Source organism: Labrus bergylta, chromosome 4 (genome assembly GCF_963930695.1).
Source record: "Labrus bergylta chromosome 4, fLabBer1.1, whole genome shotgun sequence".
NCBI lineage: Eukaryota > Metazoa > Chordata > Actinopteri > Labriformes > Labridae > Labrus > Labrus bergylta.
In genome coordinates, this window is record NC_089198.1 from 22575465 (window position 1) to 22587513 (window position 12049).

A 12049-nucleotide genomic window follows, 5' to 3' on the forward strand; every position below is an offset into this window, starting at 1 on the left:
ACACGCACAAGAATAGCAGAAATGGGATGAATTATTAGATATACTGACAAATAAAGCCATCAAACTTCCTTTAAACAAACGAATAGCCTCATCAGAAGAGATAAAACTGATACTGTACTGCCATGCTGACACCTCTGGACACTGGGAGTAAAAGTTGTTGGTTACTTGGCAACACAAACCTTGCTCTCTGCCAATATAGACCTCTTTCTCTGTTGAACTAACTCTCAATGCCTTCATGCACACGAACACACGAACACACACCAAACACACTCACACAGTCGAGTGTGCAGCTGAATGTTCAGCAGCTGTGTTTCTGAGTCGTGATGAACCAAGAAACTGGAATTTGGAGTGAACGTGTAATGTTTTACAGGTGAGTGAGAAAGATGATCCAAAGGGACTCCAATAGCCTACATATTTTTTATTTTGTTTTACTGTTTAACAAAATCATAGATACACATTTAACTTTACCCAATATTCAAAAGTTAATTCATTTATATGTCATAATGTTTATTAAACTGTAATGCATAAACCACAAAACAAAATACCAGTTCACATATTTGCACCCATAGACTCCCAATAAAATAATGTCAATGTGGTTTTCCTATTTTTTGGTGGTAGTTTAGAGTAATTTCCCCCCTCTGTCTAGTCTACCTTTTTTGTTCCTCCTAAGAGACAATAGGCAGCTGAAGACAAGTATTACAGCTATGCATCACAGGACAGAATGCCTCCCCTCTCCGCCTGTTATCAGCAGTCGCCTGTTAGCAATCAGAGGGAGGAACCGCCTAGTGCTGTAAAAGTCCCTACCCCGCCATAGGGTCAAAGTCTGTACGAAACCAACGGAGGACTCCAGTTAGTGTCCAGTTAGTGTAACTTCAAGCGATTTCACTCCAACTTAAGGATTAACTCCAATTTAAGGATTGACTATTTTATTTTATTTCAAGCCAGTATGACGCCACTGCAGAAAGGCTGCCTTTTTATTCTCCTCGCGTCCTTTATAACGGTAAGTAAACATCTCCGCTTCTTACCGATGTAGTCTACTTTAGTGGTTGTATTGTGAAGTATGTTAAACAGGTGTGGCTCTTCCCTGGTGGGCTATCAAGCCCAGAGGTGCTTTTTTTGGGGGGGGTTAAGTTAAAGTTGAACCGCAGTAAGCCAGGCAACGGAATAAAAAGTTAATGCGCAGTCTCTGTTTACATGGACACTCATGTATTGTACTGAAAGGTCACGGAACAACTCTTTCTTTATGTCGTCTTCATCAAAGCAGCTATTCCTAATTGTTTCCCGGATTAGCGGATGTTGGAAAAAAAAAACTTAAGAGGCACGGAATCAAATTTGAGGTTACTGAAGAAATGTCCAATTGTGTTGTTTAAAATATAGTAACACAAAAAGCTGAAGAATACACTGCATTTATCATTATTTTTGTATTTTTTAATATTACAGGGCGTGTTCATTTATTTAATAACGACTATAAAACACTGAATTTACTCCATGAACACATTTATAATGAAATAACCCTTAGATTCTCAATGTGTCAAACTCCTCATTACACAAAGGAAATGAGCAAAAACAATGCATTTTGTTTGTAAGGCAGGAGCAACAACATGCTGGATAACGTTGTTCTTGTTACTGATTGAAATGTTCTCTTCCTCTTTGTTTATTTGCAGCTTGTTTTTGTGAGCGTAGAAGGACATGGGTTCAACAGACAGAAGAGAGAGTGGATCATCGCTCCCAGAAAGCTGAAGGAGAACCATGATTACACTGGACTTGAGAGCATTGCCAGAGTGTGTACTTTTCTGATTTAACTTCACACCCCACTTCATTAAGAACACTATAAGACAGATTTTAAGTAGGTGCAAAAATGTTTTAGTCCTTTCAGTAATTGCGTCATATTGAGGAGGGACTGCCTTTACTTGGAACAGCAGCACAGACTGGAACGTTCACATCCTGAAATTAGTTAGTTGAGACACTAGGCTACGTGACAGTACTTCATTGTTCTTATGCCGAGGCATGACATCTGTGTTTTTTGTTCGTTATCTAGAAGCATAGCGCATATCAGTTTAGGTATGTAGGATCCAACCCATGCTATTGGCTTTGATAGAAACTAAGCAAAGAGAGAGTTTTCTATAAACTGATGTATCTGCATTTCAGCCTACTATATCAGGTCGCATGTTTCCATTCACATGATCAGAAAAAAATATTTGATCCTAGGCCTGGCACAATAATGTTAAAAAATAAAAAATGTAAACTTACATTAAATATTCTATTTTGCACTTTTCTAAAGTCTTAGACATCTGATTTAGTATTATATTTAGTGTTTTTCATCTATTTTTCAGATCCGCTCTGATAAGGAGAACTTTACAGAAATAAGGTATTATCTCACTGGACCTGGTGTTGACCAGCCCCCTGAAGGTGTCTTTCAGGTTGACCATAAGACTGGTTATGTAAAAATCTTTTCCATCCTGGACCGAGAACAGATCCCTTTCTATTACGTAAGAACTGACACACATTTTCTATTTGAAACATCTTTATGGTATTCAGCACTGGGGGGAAATTAAGGGGCCACTGGTTCAGCTATTTCCTGGTCATTTCCAGGTTTGTGTTTCAACAAAATGAAATTTTTTTCTTTCACCCAACTTCCAAATAAAATATTATAATTGAGGAAATTTTATTTGCAGAAAATGGCAACTGGTTAAGATTGTGTTAAATTCACCTTTCCTGTGTTAAAATTCAGCAGACTCTAGAACAGAATGGCATCCATGAATGTATAGATGCTGATTTACAGGAAATGTTGAGTGGTCTCTTAATTTCTTCAGGAGCTGTATATCGTATGAGGTTAAACACTTGAGAGCAATGTTAAGATTGATGATATGTCTCTCTGTAGTTAAAAGGCGTGGCAAAATATATGGACGGGACTCTAGCTGAAAAGGATATTGACCTCAAAATTACGGTTGTGGATGAGAATGACTGCCCACCAATAATTGCAGCACAGCAAGTTGGATCTGTTAAGGAATCAAGTGCAGCAGGTACTTCCGGCTCCTAGTTTTCTTGTAAACTTGTCACTTTTTTTTTTTTAATCAATAAATTGGTGTATTATCTTAATTTGCTCTGGTGATTTTTCCAGGTACTGTTGTGATGAAAGTGATAGTTACTGATGCTGATGAAGAGAACTCAATAAACTCTAGGATCAGCTACAGTATCGTGGGGCAGAGTAACACGGCCGGGATGTTCTTCATGAACTCTCAGACTGGAGAGGTCATGGTTCGACAGAACACTCTCGACAGGGAGGTGAGTGTCACTACTACTTATTTTTGTTGGAAAAACCTTCTACAGCAGTAAGATCATTTTGGACAGTAATCACACTGAATACATATTCCATTCAGTCTTACTTTGCTGACTAGGAACTTTCACAACATTGGCTGTTAGTTTATGGACAAGTCTAATGAAAATCCTCTCATTTTGTAAACATTCTTTCTTCACCGTTAACAGCATTCCCAGTCAATGACCAAGAAACATGTTTTTAGCAGAAACCACAGAACTACATTGTATCAATCACTGCATTGTATCTATAATCTGTTTTCTCAGAAACAAGATTCATATAGGTTGACCATAAGTGCCTCAGACCTGAATGGCCTACCAGGAGGAAACACAGGAACAGGAGAAATCGAGATCAGAATTCTAGACATAAACGACAACCTCCCGACCCTGGAAAAAGAATCGGTAAGTGTGACACAAATACACCAAACAAAACTTCTCCTTTAAAAAAAGAAAAAAGATTTGAGAAAGTAGTTTTAAAGCAACGTTTGCTGTACTTTTTACCTGCAGTATGAAGGAAGTGTGGAGGAGAACACAATCAATGTTGAAGTGATGAGGATCAAAGCCCTGGACATGGATCTGATTTACTCTGAAAACTGGCTGGCTGTCTTTGAAATCATCTCAGGGAATGAAGGCGGCTACTTCAGCATCTCTACTGATTCTAAGACCAATGAGGGAATTATCATGATCAACAAGGTAAAACTGAATAATAAACAGTCAAATGAATGGATATGATTTATTGAACACTTTGAAGGCTAATGTCATCTCCATATCCTACATCTACAGGCTTTGGACTACGAGGAAATAAAGACACTCAACTTGAGGGTGGCGGTTTCCAACAAAGCAGCATATAATTTTGGCAGCAGCTCCGTATCAGGAGGGTCAACAACCTCTAAAAACTACCCTATTAAAATAAATGTGGTCAATCAGAAGGAAGGCCCCCGTTTCCAACCGAGTGTCAAAGTGGTGACAATTTCAGAGGACCGCACATCTGTGTCCCTCAACCAAGTCATCACCACATATGCTGCTATTGACAGCGACACACTACTAACAGCCACCAACGTAAGGTACGGCCACTAATGTTATTTAAAAAAAAATATATACAAACGGCTCTTTTTGTTTTTGATTAAATGTATGTATAATGTATTAACAAGTACGGCTTATTTTTGATTTTCATAACAACAGATATGCCAAGATCCGCGATGATGACAACTGGTTGATTATTGATTCAAAGACCGCTGATATCAGGCTGAACAAACTGCCAGACAGAGAGTCAAAGTTCTTGATCAATGGAACATATTATGCAAAAATTATATGCATCACTACAGGTGAGTTCTGGAAATATTAGAGTTATTATTCTCCTGGTCCAGATTAGTTAAATATTGATCTCTCTTTGGTCCGGCTTTCAGACAGCACCTCAAAGACGGCCACTGGGACAATAGCCATCCAGGTGGAGGATTTTAATGATCACTGTCCCAAACTGACCACTACAACTCACACCATGTGCCTCGAGGATAATGTCATCTACGTCTCAGCCGTAGATGAAGATGAGTTCCCCAATTCAGCACCGTTTGATTTTACTGTGATTCATGAGAGCAGCAAGGGGAAATGGAATGTTGAGCCTCTTAATGGTAAGATTACTCAAAAGTGTTTTTTTAAAAGAGGTTTACATTAAAGAGGCAGATTTAGACGAATTAAGAGTGAATAGTTTTTTAAACAGCTAGATGTATCTCAGTTTTTTGTCCATTTTAATGCCTCAAATGACAAATTTGTATGTCATAAATCCTTTGCTGATTCTGTCCTGTACACCTGTGTGTAGTATATTTCTTGAGAATTCCCCTTCTTTTCCCTCTTCACTGGCTTAGGCACTACTACTGAGCCAAGAAACAATAGCCTACAGGTGAAAAGATAAACAAACGCTCTTTCACCCAGCATGCTGTAAATCACCCTGTTTTAACAGCAATGACGGATGATAAAAATAACAATAGACATTGTCAGTTGTCGAGCCACAGGCACATCAGTTTAGCCTGTTTAGTTGGCACTTAAAAACTCCTTACAGTAGGTTTAAGTCCCATACTTTGTATCTTTTTAAATTGTTAATTTTATTCGCTGCAGATGGTACAAAATCAGTATGAATAACACAAAACTGTTTGAATTATTAGAGTCTCTGCAAACTTACTTCATTCAATCTGGTGTTCCTGTTTAATTTTGCGTTAACTATCATTCAGTTTTATCAGCCTTATCCGTGCATTCAATTAACTGCGGTGCTTTTTTACAAGTTGTGCAACACATTTTAAAATGTGTTTCTCATCTCTTCTTCAGAAACTGCAGCCATTCTACGAGACAAAGCCAACTTGTGGCCAGGAACTTACAAAGTTGCAGTGGAGGTCAAGGACAATCAGGGAAAGTCATGCGCTGATGTTCAAGTCATGGACGTCATTGTGTGTACTTGCGCTGAAAACATTAAATTGTGCGCAGCAAGCCAAACAAAGACTTCTGGTTTTGGAGCATCAGGTGTACTGCTTCTGCTTCTTGGACTGCTGCTCCTACTGTGTGAGTAGAGTATGACCGTACACTTTATGCTTGTTTTTGTTTGTTTTATATGAATCATTAACATTCTCCAACAAGGTCGCCTAAGCAGACATGTTTTAGGAAGGAGGAACTGCAATGAATGGTGGGGATTATCTGCAGATTTTTAGAAAAGGCAGCTCATTTCTCTGGCGTGCATTGCACAATCATTAGTTACTTTTCTTGCCATGAGTTTAATCTCTCTTTTGAATGAAAGTAATTCACTTGCAGAATTTCTGAAGACATGGTGTCATATTTGTGTATTTCTTTAGTGGTGCCCCTTTTGCTGCTGTTCTGCCTGTGTGGAGGAGCAGCAGCTGCAGGAGATTTCAAGGCGATTCCATTTGATACAAAGCAACAGCTGATCTCATATCACACTGAGGGACAGGGAGAAGACAAGGTACTTTGATTAGTCCTGATAGGAAGGCCTCTTGTACAATATGTTGACTATTTTATTCAAATTTGCTGCATCTCTGACGGGATCTCGCATTTTTCTGACAGGAAGTTCCTTTTCTCATTGCCCCCGTTGAGGTTGATGGTGGCACAATAAATGTCAAGAACATCAACACTTTAGAGGGAAAGGGGTACCTGGCAGGACTAGCTGAACTGGGAGGCGCAGCAGGTGGAGGAGCAGCCTTAGGTGGAGGTGCAGCCTTAGGTGGAGGTGCCGCCTTAGGTGGCTCCATCCTGACAACTGAGAACATGCATACGTACAACCGATACAACCAGTCCAGTGGGCAAATAGAGATGGACTTTATGGGTGGTGGGATGATGACTGGACAAGAACATCTTTACTCCAGATACAGTGACTATGATGGGATGGCTCTTTCTGAAGAGTTTCTCGGGGAGTATTATGCTAGTGTAAGTATTTAAAGTGACAGTTTGATCCAAGTGTGATTTTGAATGTCATGTTTGTTTTAATAAATTGTTTGGTCCATTATAACAGCTAGCATTAGCTGAAACTGCCGGAGTTAAAATCAGGCTTAAAGATAATTCCTCCAGACTATATTTAACAAAGTGCAACCGTCACAGGTAACATCATGAAGTTTAATTGAACAGTGTTTGAGGACACATGAAAACTTTATCATTCTGTCAAACCTGAGCCATTATCAACAAATCGATCAGTAAATCAATCAATCAATCAGATATTCATTTTATATCTTTGTTGACTCCACACCAAATAACACCGCCCAAACCCTCATTCATACACACAAAGCAACAAATGGATATAAAACGTTGTTGTCATAAAAAAAAAGGACTCAATACTAGCAGCATTCAATAAAAATACACAAAAACAGAAACTGAAATAACTTAATCATAAATAATATCAATCTAACAACCGTTTTTAAGACAGAATTCAGAACTATTACTTGTTATGTATCCGCATGTACACAAATAATTTAAAATGACGAATAAGCATAAATATTTTGACGGATGAATTAACACTATTATTATAAATCTATGTTTACATAATAAGTTGTTGTTCTTCATGTTTGCAGAAATCAAACCATGCTGCAAACCAGTCCCATGAGAAGGATGCTCTGATGATCTATGACTACGAGGGTCGGGAGTCCCTGGCAGGTTCTGTAGGTTGCTGCAGCCTACTCGAAAATGACAATGACCTTGCTTTCCTTGATGATCTTGGGCCTAAATTTAAAACCCTGGCTGAAATTTGCAAGCGTTCAACGTTGGTGACAGAGTCTGTTGATGCAGGGGTTTTTGTCTCTCCTCCCAGACCAGTGTCTCCTGTCAGGCCCTCCACCCACACCCACACTCACACAGAAACATTCAGGGATAGGGACCATGTCAACGTCAACACCCTTAACACCTCCAATGTAGCATCCGGGTCTTCCACCTTCATCCGGGAGGAGCGAATCACTGAGAATTCAGCCACAGCTCCCAGGGTTCATGTCCAGGACAAGTATGTGATTCCCAGTCAGACGATGCTCATACAGCAGCCAACCATGTACTACGCTGCTACGCCCATGTATGTTGTCGAACAGAAGCCGCAAATGGTGCTGGTGTCAGGCACCCAGCAGGCATTGGGTCATGTGGGCTCAGCTGGGCTTGGTCAGGGTCTGATGCAGGTTGGTGGTATCCAAAGTTCTCAGGGTGTGGTCCTTGTAGATAGGCAAGTAGGAATGGGAGGAGCCACAGGGCATGTAGCACAAGGCCATACTCGAGGAACAACATCCAGGTCCAGAAAGGTACTGGTGGTAGAGAGCGGGTCTTCAGGTGGTGAGCAAGCTGCACACTTAGCGCAGGGCTATATTCAGACAGGAAATGGATCTGCAGAGTACGGTATGGAGCTCAGAGGTCAAGGTATGCAGGTTAAAAGTCAGACTTTTTCATTGGGTTCTCTTGATTCTAGCGGGTCTCATGAAGACGTCCTTATGGCGGCAACACCAAAGGTTCAAGGGAGCCAGAGAGTGGTTGTGCAACGTAAGAAGGTATCAGTGACTGAGAGGAATGTTGAATCAAGTACAAGAGCGTAGTGCAACATGTGATGAGCATAGAAAAGTTGTTTTCTAGTGATAAAGCAACATATGTACGTAAGTATAAAAAAGTACACTACAGAGTTTCAAAACCAACATGTTGATAAAGATGGAAGGACTGTGATATACAGGGGCAGAAAATGGAGAGAGTCTCGTCTGAAAAAGTGCAATGCAACACATATTGTCTAGTGACTGCTTATAGAGGTTAACACATTGAAAGTTTACAGTACTAGTGAAACTTTTTAATTGGGACAAAGCAACAGATTTTTAGAGGCAGACTTCTGGAGTTACACCCCAGCAGAAGGAAAAAAGAATGATCCTTCTGTGGTTCAAAAATGATCAGTTAGGTACCAAATGTCAGTCCTTAAAGCATTGTAATTATTTCAGGTACATAATAAGCATGGATCAAGGATGGGAAAAGCCAAAGTAAACATATACGCAATCAGTCCTTCCTACAGTGTTTATCTGCCCATCAACAGAAATAAAAAACCTCTGACTACATTTCCTAGAGATGCTGGAAAATGCAAAACACAAACAAGAAGGTAACCATGTAGTGACAAGATAAGAAGTAAGGTAGATGATTTACCAGGCTGGGGGAAAGAAAGAGAGACTGTTCTGATTGTAACGGATAAGTACTATTATTAAACTCCTAAAATGATTCTCTTACTCTGTTAAAACCCTGTTTACTGCACTTCTTGTCCCTAATCCCAGTTTCTTCCCTTAAGTCCTGTTAAAATACATGCGTACTCTATTTATACTGAGGGTCCTTGATCTTGAAATGCCCACAATTGTTTTGCAAGTAATTGAAGCAAAGCTAGAACAACGATCTGTAGTCTACTATATTTTTCCATGTTGGTGTTGAATACTAGTATAGGTGCTTTGTGCTGTGTTTTTTTTTTTTTTTTTGTATTGAGTTGTGATTCTAAGACCCTTGGGTTGCTTTGTTTTATATTTTAGCTCTAGCTAAGCTGCCCTGCAGACTCTTAGATTGTTGAAACAAGTTAAACTGTAACTAATTAGAAGCTGTTTTATGGGTGGCCCCTGCTTCCTTGGAAACTGCTTGGAACGGAGATAAATGCTGTTTGTACTGTAAAACCAATGAAAGGGCCCCTGTGCGGAAGAACCAAAGCCAAAGCCTTGGAAAGATTTAGAGCACTGAGAAAGGATTTAACTTGTTTTTATCAGTAGACAATATAGTCAATACACACCCTTAACCAAATAAGAGCTTCAAGATAGAGAACAAGATTCTTTGCTATATTTTTGCACTCCTTTTATTGTTTCTACTCTATATTTGTTGGTTTGTAATTACTCATTTTAAATAATCCAAGTGTTAAATCCAAGTGCTGACAAAAAATGAAAATGCCGAAGATGTAAATATAGAACGATGCCCTTTTTATACCAATGTAAATAAGTTTTAATTACCAGATAAACTGCAGATACCTTGCTTTCCTTTTGTGCTTTCTTAATGCTGGTAAGACATAATGATAATTTGAGTAGGTTGATACTGATGTTCTTGTCATACATGTGTTTTTTTTTTTCAGTATGAACTGATAGCATATATTGCTTAAGAGCAGAAGGATTGTGCACTAAAATATCAGTATTTGCCATGGTAATGATAATGTTTTTTTTGTTTTGTTTTGCACCTGCTGATATAATAAAATCAAATATGAAAACACTGTCATGACCTATGAATCTAATTTTACAATTCTAACAATTTAGAGATAGAAACATGACCCACCGTCTTATTGACACAATAAATACAGTATATTGTAAACGTTTTTAAAAGGGTTAAAGGAATTAATATGGGGTTTGCATTTTTGAACTTTAAAGTGCTTGTCAAAATTCTTTACAAAAAAAACACAATAATTTAACTGCTCTGTAAAACTGTGAGGCTAAAAGTATTTTATACAGTTTAGTAAAAAATAGGAAAACTCAGTACAGGCTGCAAGGAAGTCATTTAACCATTCAAAATAGGGATCCAAAATTGATGCAGAAGAAAAAGAGACATCTATATACCGAAAAACACTGTGACTACATTATAACAGAAGTGCAATAACAGCGTTAACAGCATTCAGCTGGTTGTTAAGAGCAGCTAATGTAGCCTCCAGCTGCTTGCCAAGAGCAGAGATGAGGAGCAGACTCCAGAGGTTTTGCAAGCCTCCTTATATACCATTCCAGATTTTGTAGTTGTTGTTGAATTCTAAGCCCAACCAACGCTGACTCAAATGACATCCGCTGATTTCAGCTTCATCTGGAGCTCCCAATGGCAATACAGGTTTTTTTTTTTAACATACTCCAAGAGAGATGTACCTGGAATAGATCTGTGAAACCAGCGGGGCTGAGTTGAATTTGAAATGTTTTTATACTGCCAGCTAGATGGAGGCGAGAGGGTTGTTCACTTCTAAGTAGTCAGGCTGTTCGATCCCTGGATCCTCTATGTCTTTGTGTCCTTCAGCGTGAAACAGAACCCCAAATTGTTCCCAAAGGCAAAGCCATAGCTTGATTTTGAATTAGGTTAAACACTGATAAGCAGGCATATTTAATTCCAGCCTCTGTTATGAAATTATCTCTATGTAAGCTATTAAATGTTTAAAAAAAAACCTGATCAAAATGTATTTCAGGGGGATATGACTGAAAAAGTGTCATATAAATGTGGTCCATTTACCATTTCATTTCCATGTTTATATGGAAACCATTCAGACAAACTGACAGTAAAGTCTGCTGTGGGTTTAAAACATAAAATCTAGTCCTGACTAGAACCTACATTAAACTCCCTGCCAGTTCAAAATGTCCTTCTTCAGTGAGGTCAAAAGGACAAAGGGCTTTTAGCTTCAAGCTTTTCCAAAAAGACAGCGGCATTCCTCTGTCCATAGAACTGGCTCCTTTGTTGCTGGCTCCAAAAGATGCTTCAGGCTTCACGTAAACAAAAAAGATAAAGTAGAATATCAGGTTTCCGTGTCGGATTAGTGCACAAGTCCTCTACAATGCAGGTACAGTCCAAGAGGGGCCTAAGACTGGTTTTAGATGACCTGGACTCAGACAAAATGCCTATCTTAAATCTTTAGAACTTAAACTGAGACACAGTTCAAATACATGTTTTTTGTTTGTGTTAAATGATTATATTAATACCACAAAAGCATGAGTAAGATTTTAAATGGAGGAGGACATGTTTTATCAGTATCTCATTCAATCAGAGAGAGAGAGAGAGAGGGATGGGGGTATGTTGACTGTTCACAGGTTGAGTTGAGTCATTCTGTCAGTAGAGATTATAAGTAAGAATTTCACTGCTTACTGCAGGACTCCAATGTGTTGTTAATAATATCAACAGTAAGTAAAGGCTGCTTGATTTGAATAGTATTTCCTCAGTACAGGAGTACAAGACTGTAGTTTGTTATCTAAAGCTGTCACTGAGGTATCCATGTGGGTCAACCATGAATACAAAGTATCACTCACAGCAAGAGGGGGTTTTCTTTAGTGTCAGGGAAAGTTAACAATGAATCTTGACGCAACAAGCAAGAACTATTGTTCTCAAGACACATTTCAAGATTATAGGAAGATTGAGAAGTTGGAACTTTGTAGAGACAGCAACTACTTTGCACAGCTTATGTTTCTTATTCAGCTCCTCAGAGTAACCCTTACTATAATCTTACACTTATGTGTTCTTTTTATTTGCC

General features: G+C 38.8%; 1 protein-coding gene across 1 annotated transcript; it reads left to right on the forward strand.

The window, feature by feature from the left end:
• The first annotated feature begins 810 nt into the window (after positions 1-810).
• LOC109985264 (desmoglein-2-like protein) lies at positions 811-10051 on the forward strand. The gene is made up of 14 exons (XM_065954095.1): positions 811-1000; positions 1665-1781; positions 2334-2489; positions 2882-3023; positions 3122-3285; positions 3583-3717; positions 3823-4008; positions 4099-4379; positions 4498-4640; positions 4722-4943; positions 5635-5865; positions 6153-6280; positions 6382-6741; positions 7380-10051. The coding sequence occupies exons 1-14, from the start codon at positions 947-949 to the stop codon at positions 8373-8375; spliced, it is 3315 nt and encodes a 1104-aa protein (XP_065810167.1). The 5' UTR covers positions 811-946; the 3' UTR covers positions 8376-10051.
• Positions 10052-12049: the final 1998 nt, after the last annotated feature.